General features: G+C 45.3%; 1 protein-coding gene across 1 annotated transcript in view; it reads right to left on the reverse strand.

Annotated features, from left to right (window-relative positions):
* The window catches only part of otogl (otogelin-like), a 170,884-nt gene that overhangs the window by 128,641 nt on the left and 23,722 nt on the right, over positions 1 to 18,521 (reverse strand). Inside the window, exons 13-22 of the mRNA XM_072483997.1 lie at positions 17,173 to 17,305; positions 14,922 to 15,099; positions 13,384 to 13,508; positions 13,042 to 13,254; positions 11,308 to 11,473; positions 7,313 to 7,387; positions 5,336 to 5,379; positions 3,251 to 3,422; positions 1,840 to 1,947; positions 518 to 656 (exon numbers count right to left, since the gene is read on the reverse strand). Of these exons, the coding sequence (XP_072340098.1) occupies positions 518 to 656; positions 1,840 to 1,947; positions 3,251 to 3,422; positions 5,336 to 5,379; positions 7,313 to 7,387; positions 11,308 to 11,473; positions 13,042 to 13,254; positions 13,384 to 13,508; positions 14,922 to 15,099; positions 17,173 to 17,305 (1,353 nt within the window). The remainder of the gene's footprint in view (positions 1 to 517; positions 657 to 1,839; positions 1,948 to 3,250; positions 3,423 to 5,335; positions 5,380 to 7,312; positions 7,388 to 11,307; positions 11,474 to 13,041; positions 13,255 to 13,383; positions 13,509 to 14,921; positions 15,100 to 17,172; positions 17,306 to 18,521) is intronic.

The raw sequence follows: 18,521 nt of genomic DNA on the forward strand, positions 1-18,521 counted from the left end.
ATGATGAATCCCTCCGGTCCACAAATGTTTCGATTACAGTATAGGGCGCTCTAATCAATTTCCAATTGGCCAAAGCTAATTCATAGGATTTTATTTAAATTAAGAAACATATGCACCCAAAAATAGAGAACTTGCATCCACCTGGAGCAAAACACACAATCTGGAATAATCTCAACAAACAAGTTTGAAGAACCTGCTGACCTCTTAATTAAAGACATTTCCAATACACTCGCGACTCAGGTGAAGACATGCAGAATCAGCGGACCTGTAGGAGAATCGATCATACAAGACAGAAAGCAGAGAGTAACGGTCAAAGATAATTGCACAGACCGCCGAAAGGGAGGGCGAGTGATGTTCCAGAAAGACCAATGCCCTATCTTTCAAACGCCTCTCTCTAGGTATCTTCAGTCTATCAGATCCAGGGCTCAAATATCTCAAGAGATGGACACAGAGTATACTGTGCGGGCGGACTAGAGCACCAGATATTGAATTCAGGCATAAATCTAAAACTCCTTACCTTCACCAGATACACTTGACAGTCACTGACATAATCGTACTCCAGTCCATCAAAACTGCGATAATGACGATCGCTGTAGATTGTGCACACTGCGGGGCATGGGTAGTATGTGCAGTTAAAAACCCCTCGCTGACAAACACTGAGGAAGTAAAGCATCATTAAATTCAATGTAAAAGATGCAGCACCGAGCTGCATTGAAAAGTCTTTCAGTTAATAAAAGAATTAAGAACGATGAACTGAATTATCTTCAATAATTGTGACATAAAAACACATTTATCGTACCAGTCACTGGACTGGGAAATGGAGCGCAAACAGCATTTGAAGGACAACAGAAGTGAGAGTATGCTGTCGGTTCGCTTAGACATGGGGTGAGAACCAAGGCAATAATATTTCCTGTATCTTTTTCCAGATTTATCCATTTTTTAAAATCGTTCATGGGATGTGGGTGGCTGGACCCGCATGCATTGTCCTTCCCTGAGGGCATTTAAGACCACATTGCTGTGGATCTACCACACGTAGGACAGACCGGGTAAGGACGATAGATTTCCTTCCCTAAAGGACATTAGTGAACCAGAATGGTTTTTATGACAATCAGCAATGGTTTAATTCCAGATTTTGTTTTTATTGAGTTCAAATTTCACCATCAGCAGGATTCAAAGCTGGATCCTCAGAGCATGACTTTGAGTCTCTGGATTACTAATCTAGTGACAGTACCACTGCCTCCCCATGGTGCTCTGTTTGCTAATCTCGCTGTTAGAACATAGAACATACAGTGCAGAAGGAGGCCAATTCGGTCCATCGAGTCTGCACCGACCCACTTAAACCCTCACTTCCACCCTAGCCCCATAACCCAATAACCCCTTCTAACCTTTTTGGTCACGAAGGGCAATTTATCATGGCCAATCCACCCAACCTGTACTGTGGGAGGAAACTGGAGCACCCGGAGGAAACCCACGCAGACACGGGGAGACCGTGTAGACTCTGCACAGGCAATGGCCCAGCGGGGAATCGAACCTGGGACCCTGGCGCTGTAAAGCCACAGTGCTATCCACTTGTGCTACCGTGCTGCTCAGAAGATCGGTTCAGATTTTTTCAACTTTTAAAAACAGAATGGCAATACACGGGTAGAAACAGCTCCAAAACTTATTAGTGGTCATATCAAGCCAAACAAACTTAGGGAATAAATATCTTATAAATATCTGACATCATGTTAATGATAAAACATTTCACTATAATTTCGCCACACATAAAATGTGAGGAAAAGAGTGCCAATAAATAATTCAGTTTAATTTTTTTTTTTAAAGGAACAGATTTGCACATACCATGTGTAGCATACTGTAGAAACCACTTCTCCTGGTAAATATTCCTGACCTTTCCAACTGCACGGACAATTTTCAGGCAAAAAGCAGTCTACACCATGTTTAATCAAGCTACAGGATAGACAGAAGGCCAAAATTTTATTCCACACATAGTTCACAAAGTAACCACGTGAAAATAATGATCATCTGAAACAGTCAATCCTTTGAATGAATTTCGTCAGAATGCCTCGCTCTCGGTTGAAATTCCTTTAAATTGTCAGATTTTCTTTATTGGTCACGTGTATACTTGCAATCGGCAACACTGGAGAATTGCAGAAACACTTTCAAAATGCTTCCATTGTCCTTTTTGCGACACCATAATAAGGTTAATTAGGTTAATCTACAGAGGGTGGCACAGTGGTTAGCACTACTGCCTCACAGCGCCAGGGACCCAGGTTCAATTACAGCCTTGGGCGACTGTGTGGAATTTGTGCGTTCTCCCTGTGTCTGTGTGGGTTTCCTCCGGGTGCTCCAGTTTCCCCTCACATGTGCAGGTTAGCTGGTTTGACCGTGCTTAGTGTCCAAAGATGTGCAGTTTAGTTGGGGGTTACAGGTGAGAGGGTGGGGGCCCTGGCAAGCTGAAGCAGGAAATGATGACAGTGGAAATAGGAGCTCCTTATGATAAAGAGGATATGGGATTGTGGGCTTCTCTCTAAATTGAATAGAAGCCAAGATTACAGACGGCATGTTATGCATTGGCCTGAGATACTGCTCATGGCAAGAGTTCCCAAAGGCACATCGCCTGTGGCAGGTGCCAACGATGATCGCTTCCATCTTCCCAATATTTACTTGGAGGAAATTGGGATTCCAGGTTGAGAATCATCGGGACACCCCCTGATCCTGGTGCAATATGCAACCACTCCGGTGAATAGCTTCTATCGAATTTCGACCCAATTTTCCTTCACTCTGTTCAGTGGATATCAGCTTCAAACAGAATTCCCACCTTTCCCAACTTCCCTGTCCTGAACTGTTCTGCTTATCCGCATGAAGCAACTGAGTGCTCAGGCAATGGCTGCCTTTAGGAGAGTGGTCACTCTGTGGATCTTCATCTGACACCACGGCTGGAATTCTCTGGCCATTGGGATTGTCTGGAAATCCCATTGACAGCAGTGGGAACAGGGAATCCCACCGCCAGCGAACAGCGTGCCCTCAAGAAGCACGTGGCTGGGGGACTGGAGAATCCAGCCCCAGCAGTTCTTGGACTCCGCATTATGGCACCACTGACAGTTGCTGCCCTCTCCCCACTTGCACGCACCCAGCTGCACTGCAAATGGTAGCGATTTTTTAAAGTAACAGATGATACAACATTTGCCTCATGAAAACAATGGTAAACATTCAGCTTTTGATCTGCTCTTCAATATTTCAGTACACTTACCCAGGAGGACAAACACAACCTGAAATACATGGAGTCATAGGTGAACAGGTAATATTCATCATAAGATTTTCACAAGTGATTTCACATGCTGCTCCTGTCCAAGGCAGGCCAGGATGAGGGTCTCTACAGTCAAAATATCTCTTATTGTTAGGACACTCCCGAGGTTCAGTTTCTGCATGAAATAGATATCATGTAATTTGTTACAATTCACAAATGAAAGCAGCGGTTTTAAACATGAATGAATTCATCCAACTGTTAAAAACATTAGGATTAGGAATACACTTGTATTTTTAACACACAAAATTAAATATACATATCGGGCTAAATCTTCACCTGAGAGGCGGGTGGTAGGCCTGCCTGCCTCGAGAGAAAGTGCCTGCAAAAGTGGAACTTGTATTCTAAGGGGCGAGTGCTAGCTGGATTCTGGTTCACTGCCCTCAGAAACAGTGCAAAGGCTCAAGAGCTACCCAGTGTGTTTGGGGGGCTGTTTAAAAGGCCCACTTTAGTACTCTGGCTATTCATCCCAATTGCAATAGCAATAAGACACTCTCTACCCTCACCCCTCACACACCCTCACCCCTTCTCACTCTCTATGCACCTTCATGCCAATTCATGCCCCTCCATCCCCCACCCCTGCCCTTCCCATGGTCTTCATTTCCACCATGTCAACTATGTCACTTCCATGCATTCACCCAGAATTTACAGTACCGTGAACCTTATAGTAACAATAGCATGTGGTTCTTTTTTTAAACATTCATAGCATTCTTTTTAAAAATTGCTTTCACCCCAGCCCTATAAAAGTGTCAATCAACCAGACATTTAAAGTATCAACAGCAGAAACTGCTACCACTTGAAATCTGTTTATCTTGTGTAAGGAAACATTTTGATCTGTTTCTCAATTGCTTCAAAGAAAAATCAGTCAATCAAGCCATGTTTTCCCATGGGAACAGCTCTTTCAACAGACTAATGGATGTCTGGGATCTCAGCCAAGAATGCATATTGGCACAATTCCACAAAATGTGCAAGGTTGGGGCTAACAGATGTCTATCCCCTTATTTCATGCTGATACAAATCGGAGGCACCTGGGTTTGGGCCCAGGAATCCCAGAATTGGATCTAAGCCACCATTTTTAAAGGTCCGAGGAGTTTTCCCAACTCCGCAAATGTCCAGCCCATCTTCTCCCTGATACTCTATCAGGGTGGATCTGAAAGGAACTGGAGTTATGAGGACTAACTTTCCTCCCATTCTCCCTTTGGATGCCAATCTGATAGTACACATTGCAACTGGGTTTGACATTTATATGTAGTCCAGTCACAGGTCCACCCCTGAGCAGGGCTCTGTTCAGAATTGGACAGCTGAGTATCCCAGAGGGGTGTGCTAGAATAATAATACCATCCAGCAGAAAGACAACCAAAATCGTGAACAACAGTCAGCCACCCCCTGTCAGCATCACCTGGGCATCCAGACCCCACCCACCTCACCAGAGGCAACTGAGATGGGAAGCTCTTGAAAGGCTCTGCACCCTCAGTTTCATAGCTGCTCTGTGCCTCTATCTGCAGCAAGACAAGCTCACTTGCCAGGCTACAAAGGCTGGAGACCCAGCACTGGGGAGCTCAGCCTCTTTTTCCTCTCATTTTGTACCCAAAAATTAACCAATCCCCAGGAGGCACGGGAGAGGAAAATGAATCTTATGAAACATCGGCCTTCATGTATTGTGGCGTTCCTCTTGAAAGCAATCTCAGACAAAAAAGAGAATGATTACAAAATAATTTTGTTTCATTTATACTGTTGGCAACATTTGACTGAATATTAATTCTCATGAAAAATGCATTTGGACTGTGATATTGATGATCCAGTCATGCGTGTTTCATATTAATGGTGTGTTTTCACCTCATACTGAGTTCTCAGGCACACTGAAAATAAATGACAAGCAGTTCCACTTCAAGGTCAGCCCAGACATTCAAATTATACTTGCTCAAAATAAGTTTTAAGATTAATTGCAGGTAAAACATTTTTCCAAATACAATTTATCTTCCAAATATCACATCCCGTGACGTGCTGTGGTGATGAGTGATCATAACATACCTGGCTCTGTCGGGGTACACCCTACCCTTCCATTCCTACACAGACTGAAATAACACGGAAAACACCCATTAGTTCGATGGAATATGATTTAACATTATTTTTTAAAATTCAGAATTAGTACAGCAGACATGTTGTTAACAAAATTATGTAAGATTACATAGGATCTCTCGTATAGAAGCAGGCAATTCAGTCCAAGTAATCCATGCCAGGATACATGTTCCATTCGAGCATCCTCCCATCTTTCTTCATCTTAATGTATCATCACAACCTTCTATCCCCTTCTTCCTCATGCGCTTGTTTGGTCATCCCCTAAATCCGACTGTATGATTCACTGAAATCACTTCCTGTGGTCATGGGTTCCGAATTCTAACCGTTCTCTAGATAACAAGGTTCTTCTGAAATTGTTGTTGGATCTCTTTTTTTTTCTAATTAAGAGGCAATCTAGCGTGGCCAATTTACCTACCCTGCAACATCTTTGGGTTGTGGGGATGAGATCCCGCAGGCACGGGGGGAATGTGCAAACTCCACAAGGACAGTGACCCGGGGCCGGGATTGCACCCGGGTCCTCAGCACCGTGAGGCAGCAGTGCTAATCACTGCCCCACCGTGCTGCCCCATTCCTATTGGATTTCTTGATGACTGTCTTATATCGCTGGTCTTTGGTTCTGCTCTCCCACTAGGGGAAACATTCTCCCTGTGTCCACCTTCCAGAATTTTAAGACCTCTATTAGGTCAGTCTTCATTTTCTTCAAGAGAAGAGACACAGCCTATCAGTCCATTACTGATATGTATATCTGTGCATTTCTGACACCATCCTTGTAAATCGCCTCTACTGACCTATGGTGTAACTCTTAGCGATTGTTGTATTGTACTCCTGGATTCATCACCACTTTGACTTGCACCATCCAAGTAACAAGTGACTTCTTTATTCTTTCTACCAAAATGTAATACTTCACATTCATATATGTTGAATTTAATTTGCCAATAATTTGCCCATTCAGCAAATTTATTAATATCCTCCGCTAATTTGCTATGGTCCCCTTCAGCATGGACTATTCCCCAATCTTCATCCACAAATTTAGAAACAGTGGCCGCGATTTAACGGTGTCTTTAGCCACAGGTGCAAAGCCTGTAACAGCCGCTTAATCTCACGAGAGGCCAGAAATGAGATATTCGCTGTCTCCACCGGTTATGTAATCAGGTTGATTTGCATAAATTAACATTGCATTAGCAGGCGTGAAGCTGCTACTTCCATCCTCGTCCTAACTCCCCACCCAGTCAGCGTGACATCACACCGGCACAAATCCCTATTGGTCTTCAAAAATGAAAAACAGTCGAAATGGCCATGCAGGGTGATATAGCCCCAGGGTGGGGAGGGGCATGACCAGGCATTGCCCTTTGGCAGGGGCACTGCCAGGGCGTGCTGCCAGGGGGCCGTCTGGGGGTCTCCATTGTGGGAGTTTGCCTTATCCATGGAGGGTGTGGGGGGTTGCCACAATGTCCGTGGGAAGGGGTTCCCCGTGTCCGAGGGGGATTTCATTTAAAAAGGGCGCCCAAATTTCAGGACTCCCAGCATTGCCAGCTTTCTTTCCACTGCTGATCAACACAGCGAGAGCCGCCCGCTGTGCAGCCTGCCAACTTCACATTGGTTTTGGGAAGATTCCCGTCAATGTTTTTGATTCCAAATGATTCATGGAAGTTGTGGTGTATATCTTCTGAAAGTACTGACTAAAACTAATAGCTAAACCCAAATAAGCCTGAAAATAATCTAACCCAGTTATTGTAGCAAATTTGGGCAAATCTTTTCAGCCATTTCATACAAAAGTCCATCAAGTGCCCAAAGGGATCTCAGAAAATCCAATTAAACATTATTCCCAACCCAGGTTTAGAAACATGATAAGATTTTCCCAATCTCCATTATAGTTGTAGCTTGGATTCGGAATGGTAATCTTCAACAGACAGGTAACCAAAGTCATACCATGGTCCTGAGTTACTAAAGGTGACCTCTCCCGCTTGAAATATTCCTCCCATGAAGTGACATGAACATTGAGATCTAGAAGAAGCAAAAAGGAAACTGAGCCATTTTTCCTATTTATTGAAGTTTAACAACATAATTATATAAATATCTTTGAAATAATTAGACTTTAAGGAATTGTGTACACCATTGTGATTAAGTTCGGAAATGTTCCAATTTATACTTTTGGAAAAGAATAGTAGTGGTGTTCAGGAGAGGCTGCCAATGAGTCAAGTTTTCACACTTCTTAGAGTCAATACCTTTGTTAAGATTAGTACCAAATCCATAAATGTGAATGGGGTAAAACTGCTATTTAAAAACAGAATGCGTGGATAGGTTAGTTGAGGAGATACTCCAGGTGGACAGGGGATACTCGGAGGCCCCGGACGTGGGGCTACTGAGGGAACGGCGTAGGTTACAGGCGGAGTTTGGAGTGTTGACTACAGGGAAAGCGGTGGAACAGTTGAGGAAGGCAAGGGGGGTGATTTATGAGTACGGGGAAAAGGCAAGCAGAATATTAGCACACCAGCTCAGAAAAAGGGAGGCGGCCAGGGAGATAGGGAGAGTAAAGAGCAGAGGTGGGAATACTGTCCTGGACCCAGTCGGGTGAATGAAGTGTTTCAGGACTTTTACAGCAAATTATATGAGTCGGAACCTCCGGTGGAGGTGGAGGGGATGAGGCAGGTTTTGGATCAGTTGAGGGTTCCCGAGGGTTGATGAGGATCTAGTGGAAGGGGTGGGAGCCCCAATTGAGAGTGAGGAGATAATGGAAGGGCTGGAGGGCATGCAGTCGGGCAAGGCCCCGGGGCCAGGCAGCTATCGGTGGAATTCTATGAGAAGTTTTCAGAGATAATGAGCCCACTGCTGGTGAGGATATTTAATGAAGCAAGAGAGAAGGGAGTCCTCCCCCCAACAATGTCGCAGGCCTCGATTTCACTGATCCTGAAACGGGAGAAGGATCTGGCGCAATGCGGGTCATACAGGCCAATTTCTCTGCTGAATGTGGACGCCAAACTGCTGGCTAAGATACTGGCCAGAAGGATAGAGGATTGTGTCCCCGGGGGTGCTAGGGGAAGACCAGACGAGATTTGTAAAGGGCAGGCAACTCAAGGCCAATGTTCGAAGGCTTTTAACTGTTATTGTGATGCCCTCGGAAGGAAGGGAGGTGGAGGTGAAGGTGGTGGTTACGATGGATGCGGAGCAGGCTTTTGATCGGATGGAGTGGGATTACCTGTGGGAGGCGCTGGGAAGGTTTGGGTTTGGTGATGGCTTCATTGACTGGGTGCGGTTGCTCTATCAGGCACCAGAGGCGAGTGTGCATACGAACCGGCTGAGGTTGGGGTATTTTAAACTACACCGAGGGACGTGGCAAGGGTGCCCCCTCTCCCCGCTACTGTTTGCTCTGGCAAACCCAGAAAATTACGGTCCTCCCCAGATTTTTGTTTGTCTTTCAGTGCCTCCTCATCTTCATCCCAAAGGCCTTTTTCAAGCGGGTGAATAAGGTTATTTTGGGCTTTGTGTGGGCAGGTAAAACCCTGCGAGTGAATAAAGTATTGCTGGAGCGCAGTCGGGGAGGGTGGGTTGGCACTGCCTAACTTCTGCAACTACTACTGGGCGGCTAATATAGCCATGATTAGGAAGTGGGTAGTGGGGGAGGGGTCGGTGTGGGAGCGGATGGAGGCGGCGTCATGTAAAGACACAAGTTTGGGAGCACTGGTAACTGCACCTCTTTCGTTCTCGCCGGCCCACAAGTCCGGTGGTGGTGGCGGCTCTGAGAATCTGGGGGCAGTGGAGGAGATATAAGAGAGTGGAGGGAGCATCGGTTTGGACCCCGATTTATAATAATCATCGGTTTGTACCGGGTAGGCTGGACGGTGGGTTCCGGTGATGACAAAGGGCAGGAATTAGGAGGATGGGGGATCTATTTATAGATGGGAGCTTCCCCAGCTTGAAAGCCTTGGAAGATAAATTTGAATTGCCAGCAAGGAATGGGTTTAGGTATTTGCAGGTGCGAGACTTCCTGAGAAAACAGGTGCCAGCCTTTCCGCTGCTGCCGCCACGGAGGATACAGGATAGAGTAGTCTTCCGTACCTGGGTGGGAGAGGGAATGGTATCAGATATTTACCAGGAGCTTTCGGAGGTGGAGGAAACTCCGGTGGAGGAGCTTAAGGGCAAGTGGGAGGATGAGCTAGGAAGAGAGATAGAGGCGGGTCTGTGGGCGGATGCCCTAAGTAGGGTTAATACATCCTCATCATGTGCCAAGCTTAGCCTAATACAATTTAAGGTAGTCCACCGGGCACACATGACGGTGGCCCGGATGAGCAAGTTTTTCGGGGTAGAGGACAGGTGTGCGAGGTACGTGGGAAGCCCAGCAAATCATGTCCACATATTTTGGGCATGCCCGAAGCTTAGAGGGTTTTGGCAGGGTTTTGCTCAGGCAACATCCAAGGTACTAAAAACACGTGTGGTGCTGAGTCCAGAGGTGGCGATCTTTGGAGTGTCGAAAGAGCCGGGAGTTCAGGGGGGGAAAGAGGACCACGTTTTGGCCTTTGCCTCCCTGGTAGCCAGGAGACGGATCTTGTTAATGTGGAGGGACTCGAAGCCCCCGAGTGTAGAGACCTGGGTTAGTGACATGGCTGGGTTTCTCAGTCTCGAGAAAATAAAGTTCGCCTTAAGAGGGTTAATGTTCCGGTTCTCCCGGAGGTGGCAGCCGTTCGTCGACTTTCTCAGGGAAAATTAAAATGTCAATAGATGCAGTACTCCAAGGGCGGGAGGGGCCGGATTGTTGTTTTATCGTTGGGGTGTGTGAAGATTGGGATGGGGTGGGAATGTTTATTATAACATGTTTATGTCATTGTTATTTTAATTACTATAAAAATCTTAGTAAAATATTTTGTTTAAAAACAGAATGCATTGGGAAGCCACAACAGGTCGAGCAGCATCTGTGAAGAGAGAAACATGTTGATGCTTCGAGTCGAATGTACCTCTCCATATTGCAACATCATGGAATTTGGCAGAAGATTTTAGCAGACGACCCTCTCAAAGACAAAGCACATGCTCTAATGTGCAGCATTTTCCTGACACCCAGGAGGAGCCCCTAATATTGGTGAACTTACATAATAGGCGGGCTTCTCCAAAGATTTGATGGTGGCGAGATTCTCTGGTCTGTGTGTTTCCCTGTGACGTGGAGTGTTTTTAATGGAAAAATCCCACTGGCAAGCAGCAGGAATAGAGAAACCCACCGCCAGCGTACGGCGCAGCCAAATTCTCCTATCTTGCTAGCAGTGGTAGCTGGGAGGACTCCATGGATTCCATAGAATTTACAGCGCAGAAGGAGGCCATTCGGCCCATCGAGTCTGCACCGGCCTTTAGAAAGAGCACCCTATTTAACCCCACACTTCCACTCTATCCCTGTAACCCAGTAACCCCACCTAACATTTTGTGGACACTAAGGGCAATTTAGCATGGCCAATCCACCTAACCTGCGCATCTTTAGACTGTGGGAGGAAACTGGAGCTCCCGGAGGAAACCCAGGCAGACACGGGGAAGACATGCAGACTCCACACAGACAGTGACCCAGCCAGGATTCGAACCTGGGGCCCTTGAGCTGTGAATCAACTGTGCTAACCACCGTGCTGCTCACAACGGAGAATCCAGCCCTATGTTTTCAAGGCCGTGTGTTATTGAACAAGTCGATGATACAGGACTTGCAAAGTAGATGGTGTTGTGGAAGTGGCAAAAAACAAAATATCCTCCAATTTAGTATTTATCTAAACAATTCCTGGATACAATGCACTTGAGGCTAACGTGATTAAAAGTGTAAAACTTACGGAAAATTTGAGTTTGGGACAAGGCAGGTTGCAGTCTCCAGGGTAAATGTGTTGACAGACACAAAGTGTTCGGTTTGTTGCTAAACAGGAGTGATGCACTTGAATAAAATAGTATAAAAACAAACTTACTGTGTTACACAGCGATGCAATATTTCATCATAGAATGTTCCATTGGGACAGTTACAGCCTTCAGCACAATCATCACCACAAACTTCATTTACAGATAGTGACTGGCAGGTCCGTCCACAAGAAGTAGAACATGTATGGTACAACATAGTAGCTGGGCAGATGACACCTATGCAGCAGAAACTCATCAGGCTGAATTTTACCAAATGCATCAAAAATATAAACTTATCCAGTACACAACTATGACAATAACACTTTGTATAGCACCTTTAGCGTAATAAAACATCCCAAGGCACTTCATAGGAGCATTATTAAATAAAACATAACACCTAGCCGGGGTGACACGGTGGCACAGTGGTTAGCACTGTTTCAGAACCAAAGGACTTGTTACTATTCCGACCTTGGCTGACTATCTCTGTGGAGTTTGCACGTTCTCCCCGTGGCCTCTGGGTGCTCCGGTTTCCTTCCACAGTCCAAAAATGTCCGGGTTAGGTGGATTGCCCCTGAGTGTCCAGGGATGTGCAGGTTAGGTTAGGAGGATAAGACAGGATGGATGAGGGAGTGGAACTGGGTAGAGCGCTATTTCGAAGGAACTAATAGTCTGAATGGCCTCCTTCTGCACTATAAGGATTCTATGATATTCTATGAAACTTACCCACAATGTAATGAAACACACCCATCATCCTGATTTTCATACATATTAAATAGGGGTGTCAACCCTTGATTATGAAATGCCCAAAATGTCACCTCTTTTTTGACTTTTATTTGCAAGCTTCAGGAACTCAAAGCAGTATTATAAAATTTTAAAACAATGGTGTATTCTTTCTGTCGTGTTGGGTGTTCCGATGCACAAATGATCCAACACGGCTGTAGATGGTACAACTCTGTGTTATTGTCTTAAACAAAGACAACTACTAACTGCTGGCTTGGGTACGTGCTTCACCAGTTAACCGGTGGACCCAGCCCTATCACTATCTTAGTGAGGCACTCAGCACATGGTCTATGTCTGGAGTGGCACGCTGTGAGCTCTGTGCTCTGAGCTATCTCCTGGTTGAATGAGCAGGAACTGTGGTGTTCCCTGTTTTATAGTGCGTGTGCTCTCACTGGTGATTGGCTGCGATGTTATGTGTGTGCTGGTTGGTCCAACTGCCTGTCCATCAGTGTGTGTGTGATTGCACCATGATATGCTGATGTGGATATCATGACACTTTCATTAATTGCAAATCCTCGGAAAGGACGGGTAAAATGCTGAAAAGTGTCTTGCAATCCAGCAAATTGTTTCAGACGTGCAAGCCTACTCCAACGGGAGATCTTTCCCTTATTTCAATTTTTCCTCCTCAGTTTTGTTTTCCATTCCTTCATGTTTCAAGTCACAGACAACTGCCCGTACTTCCGTACATCAGCTTCAGTCTTTTGTTATTAGTCAGCTGGAGAAGCAGCTCAAGCAAGGCTGACGGTATCACTTTCACTTTCTCCCTCTCTGAAGTGGAACAGCCAATTATTGTGAAGGTCCAGTTAGCAGCTCACTGAGGGACCTGGGGGAGGGGGAGAGATTACCCAAGTGTATCTAATAACAGCTCAGTTTTGAACTCGCAATATTCTACCTCAATGTCGATGTGCGCACTACCTGAGATATCAGTCTATAGAAAGTTACCAGGTAGCATAGCTCAATTTTAGAGGTGTTGCTGTTTCTCTCGTCCACCTTTTCATGAGAAATTATTCTTTTAAAAAACTTACCACAGTCTGAGGTTTCTGATCTGAAATCGATGTGAACCTTGTATTTGGTGCAAAGATAAGCATAGTGCGCAAGGGCCGTACACATGCATAAACTTCCACATTTGCAAGCATCATAGCGGCACTGCTGATAAAAGGGGCTGGGATTCACAAATGAATGGCATGGTGCAAAGAGTTCTTGATTGAGAATATCACACATTGTCAATGAATATAAAGCTAGATGCGCAAATAAGGCAAAGAAAGATATAAATAATACATTTTTTTAGTTAGAAACCATGAATCTATTCTTAGGAATTAATAAATGAAACTTATATACGGCAACATGTATCAATTTTAAAAATGTACCATTCTGTTGGTTAGTGTCACAGGGATCAAGCAAAGGGATATTTAATGGAGTTACACAGGCTGATGAAATCTTCCATGCATTAGCGTGTAATTGTGGAGTTCCTTCAATCATGTGTACAGGAGAGCTGGAAGTGAAGGAAGGAAGAGTTTACAATACAATTTGCCAAGCTTTCCTTAACAATAAGCAAGCTAATAATAAGAAATTTTATGCAAACATCCGAGCATATCTGGCAGCCAGGAATATCAGGTGCATGCCAAGACCAGCTACCTTAATGTAATTCTTCATATAGTATATGCCATCTAGTATGCATAATGCCAAGGTTTCCGTGGTAATTAGCAAACCTACCACAGGTACTATTTTCATGGATCATGATTTTTTTTTTAACAATAATCTCTTGAGGCTCTCTCACTAATTCACAATTACCTCCCAGTTATGCCCTCCAGCATCATGTTCAGCTCCAGAGGGCATGATTTTTCAAATGGGGAAAGGGGTGCGGGGGCGGCCACATCCACACCAACGCAAAGCATTCACTGGCTGGAGATGGAACTTGCACCCCTCGCTTGAGAGGAAGTCTCAACTCAGAGAATAATTGGCAACTCAGGAGTCTCAGCAGTGTCACCAGGAATGGTGGTCAGTGCTGCGTAAGGAGGGCCAAGATAACTTTTTTAAATTGCCACTGATGGAGGGAAACACCTCTGGGGAACGTACTCGGGCCTGTGCACTGTCCCCTGCTAACAACACTATCCCCACCTCCCTCGGCTGCCACCTCCATTTAGTTGACAACCGCCCTGCCCAGCGAGGGTTGACCAACTGTCGATAAAATGCCAATGGCCTGGTAAAATGATCTTCAATAGAGCATCTACAAATCTAACATCTACAAATTGCCTGCTCCCTTATCCTCCATTGGTAAAATTCCCCGACAGTGGGACATGGTCAGGAAGCAAATCTGCTCCCCCAGGTTTTACTGGACCTCACCCAACTCATGTGGGCAGCAAGAAATCTCCCAGGGGCATCGACCGAATGGGACAGTTCTCTTTGCATGCACTCTGAAATCTAATGCCAGGAAGGTAACCCAGTCAGATGTGAAATGAAATGAAAATTGCTTATTGTCATGAATAGGCTTCAAATGAAGTTACTGTGAAAAGCCCCTAGTCGCCACATTCCGGTGCCTGGTCAGGGAGGCTGTTACAGAAATTGAACAGTGCTGCTGGCCTGCCTTGGTCTGCTTTCAAAGCCAGCGACTTAGCCCTGTGCTAAACAGCCCCTGTGCAACAAGAAGCTCAAAAAAATTGTTCCTGAACTGAGATCAATTGCAAATCTTTTCATACCTGTCAACAAAAGTGTTCAATCTAGACTCTTTGTATAAATTACCAATTACATAATACACTGTATCAAATAATATCAGGTGTATGGTTTCCTGAGTCTGCACTCAAAGCATTTTTAATAATTAGAAACCAAGTTAGTCACTGTTACTTTATTTAAGCTTTGGTATTTCATGTGAAAGGTGAATATTTTTTAATTAACAATGCGGACTCACAGGAAGTCATCTCGCAGATTCCCATTATATGTTCCACATAGACCCACAGTGTTTCCCCTCCAGCTGTTATCAACCTGGAGATACAGTCTTCCTCCTTCCTTATCAAACTGCATCGAGAGACCAATGTTTGTCTTCACTTGTACAAATATTGATGATAATCTACGACAGTCAATTATTCCTGCAAGTAACAAGATCTGAATTTTACAAGTTACTTGAGCTACAAACGGATAGCTCACAAGAATGTTTTATTTACAAAGTAAACAAGCGATATTAATTTTTTTTGTACTGCAATAGGTATTGCACTATCTAAGCCAACGTATCACCGGGTAACACAGCCCCAAAGTTTGCAGCATAATTAAGATATCTCACCTTGAATTTAGTCCCCGTTTGTGAAAAAAGTCTTTAAATTGTCAACGGTTACAATTATTTTAGGAAAACTCTACTGGGGTGATTCTCCGATATTGAGGCCAAGTGTTCATCGTGAACGCCGTCGCGTTTCACGATGGCGCAAACAGGGCCCGGACACGACCTATTCTGGCCCCCATAGGGGCAGCCCAATCCTGCACATGCACAGTTGGGCCGTGCCATCCTGTGTATGCGCAGGGAAGGTCTTACGCACGCCGTCCCCTCACCAACATTGAGCCTATGTTCTGTGGCCGCGCGCGGAAGGAGGTAGGCCCGGGGGGGGGGGGGGTGGGGGGGGGGGGTGGGCCGGCCCGCCGATCGGTGGGCCCCGATTGCGGGTCAGACCCCATCGGAGGCTACCCCAGTGAAGGAGCTCCTCTCCCTCTCCCACAGGCCGCCCCCCCAACGTTCCCGCAGAGTTCCCGGGGTGGACGGCGCCAGCTGGAACCTTTCGTGTTGTAGCGGCCGCTCGGCCCATCCAGCCGGAGAATCGGCTCTCGCCGGTTCTCCGAGCGGCCCGGTGCAAATCGCACGCCGCTGGTTTCCGAGGGGTGGGAAAATCGCGTGCAGGGGTCGGGGCATCGTGGCGTGATTCACGTGGCGTCCCGGCGATTCTCCCACCCAGCATGGTGGGGGGAGAATAGCGCCCTACATGTCAGATACCAAATGACAAACCAGGAAGGTATGCTGTTGAAAAACGTTTCAAAAAGCCATGAAAGAATAGGCGCCATTAGAGGCACCATCGCCCAAATGGACAATTACAACTAAAGGATTTGTTTCTATTTATTATCAACATACCAGCATAAATGTTGTGTTCAGTTTTGCCTGTTGTTGCACATTGCATCTATTTACAATGGCAGGGAAAACATGTTTTTTGGCTGCCTATAACAGACAGGAGCTTAATTCAAATAATAATCTGGGAATTGGGACATACTGTATATAATTTCTTAAAATGGCCTTGTACAGAATATCCACTCCGAATTATACCCCACTGGTAGTGCATAACAAAATTGTCCCAAAATGATCAACTGCTAGTACATATTGAGCAACTTGCAATCAACTATGTGAATATCTCTTGAACATCTATTTTTCAGAATGCAATGCAGCCACTTGCAAAGCTAGGTCTACCATAATGAAGTCTATAGTGACTCGACAACACATGGGGGTTGAGAGGGGAAACAGGTGCCATGCCCAGTGTATTCTCAACTAACAGTCAATACTATTAAAAATTGGACACAAACAAACAGGCTATTAAAATGGTTGCTACAATTCATGTGACCTTCGGTAATTGAGCTGCAGACAGTGGCAAGTCATTGTTGAACATCTAATTAAGTATTGACATCCACAGCCATACAGAGAATTCACATATTTCTTTGTGATGATTGCGAGGGAGAGCTTTGATACCAGTGCTGGGGGCGGGGGGGAGGGGTGGAAGTGCTCAGATACTTGCTTTGAGTGGGGAGAATGCCCAGATGTTGATGGGGGTGGCGGAGTGCACCAATACTTGCGTGGGAGGGGGTAGCTGACCCCATGCTTGTGGGGGGGGGGGGGGGGCGGGATCCTCAGTGTCTGTGGGGGGTTGGGGGCAGTTTATTTTCAGCACCATTCCTTTAAAGAAAGTACCTCGATCGTACGAGTGCCAGAGGTTCTGAAGTGAAAACTCAGTTGTGCAGCTGGAGAGATACACATCGGTTTTCAGTCTGATACTGGCACTCTGTGATAAATGTTGGAAAAATTCCACCCATTTGCTTTATACATTTTGGCAAATAGTGATTTGCTCTTTCTCCTGAATTGCTAATTATTTCCATTTTACGGACCTCCAAAACAGTAGAAGTGAATAAATTACCATTGTGATATGGCAGGTTAACTGCTTGATGAACACCAAGGTGTATTTCTCCTGCTCTCGTTAAGATTATTTGGTTGCTGGTATCACCGTCTATCACTAAGGTTACTGACTGAATGCAACTGTGGTCCAGATTCTGGAAGAAAATAATTGAAACATATGCTGTAAGGCCCACACCTGTTCATTCAACACTTTTGACTTTGGTTTCAAATTGGAATATTTTATGATAAAGCCAGGATGTCATATGAAACAACATTACCAAATTGAAATTTAGCAAGTATTTGACTTTGGTAAACAGGAACACGCGGTCACCCTAGAATGTCCTACAATTTATTCACTCTTGGTTATTTTTGTTTAAACCCATGACACCATAATAAAGTAGATTTATTTTCTTGTGTTCCATGCTATGTGAACACTGACTGGCTTTAATCCTTTTAACTCCATTAACAGAAAAAGGAATGAATAAATTGCAAGAAGATTAATATCTTGAATAGGGAAACTGTTTTTGGTGAAAGTTTTTCATCGGAGCTGCTTTTCAGAGAAAAGAAAACGGAGGACGTTCTTACAGGACAAGGATATGTCCCAATAAATTGAGCATCTCTGTGGAAGATATCTTTATAAAGCTGAGCATTGGAGATAGAGGCGGTTATTTAAAGCTCTAATCAAGCTTTGTTAAGTCAGGTGTATATTTCCATCTTTTTCAATTTCCAGTTTGGATTTTTAACTTTCAGTTTTAAAAAAATCAGTTTCCAGCTTCACTGGGTTAATTATTATTGCACGATACAAAATATGTTTATGATTTCCAGGTATCAATTCTTTGGTTTCCATGTGCAATTTTGAGGAATTCCCGCTAACAATATCTAAAATTTGAGCAATTCTAGGCTGGGATTCTGCGTTCCGCAGTCCGGGGAGGGATTCGCTGACCCGCACAACCAGTTTTCTGGCATGGCCGCCCCCGCCAGCAATGGGATCCTCCGTCCTGGCAGCCGGCCAATGGAATTTCCCATTGTGGTCATCTCCACGCCGTCGGGAAATCCGCGCGTGTGTGTGCGCTGCCGGCAAAAACGGAGAATTCCGCTGACGAAGAATCCCATCCCATGTTCCCGCCTGCAGAGAATCGGGATTGTGTCCCATTGTTGCTACGAGTGTCACCGGGGTGGAATTCTCATATCTTGGGGTGAATTCTCCACCGGCAGGATTCTCCATTCCGTCGCATGGGGTGGCCACAATGGGAAATCCCATTGGCCAGCGATGGGAATGGAGAGTCCTGCTGCCGGCGGTGGCACACCGCTGAGGGACTCACGGCCGGTAAGGATTTGACCCCTGCACCCTCCCGCAGTATCCCGTGTCTG

Source organism: Scyliorhinus torazame, chromosome 19 (genome assembly GCF_047496885.1).
Source record: "Scyliorhinus torazame isolate Kashiwa2021f chromosome 19, sScyTor2.1, whole genome shotgun sequence".
Lineage (NCBI taxonomy): Eukaryota > Metazoa > Chordata > Chondrichthyes > Carcharhiniformes > Scyliorhinidae > Scyliorhinus > Scyliorhinus torazame.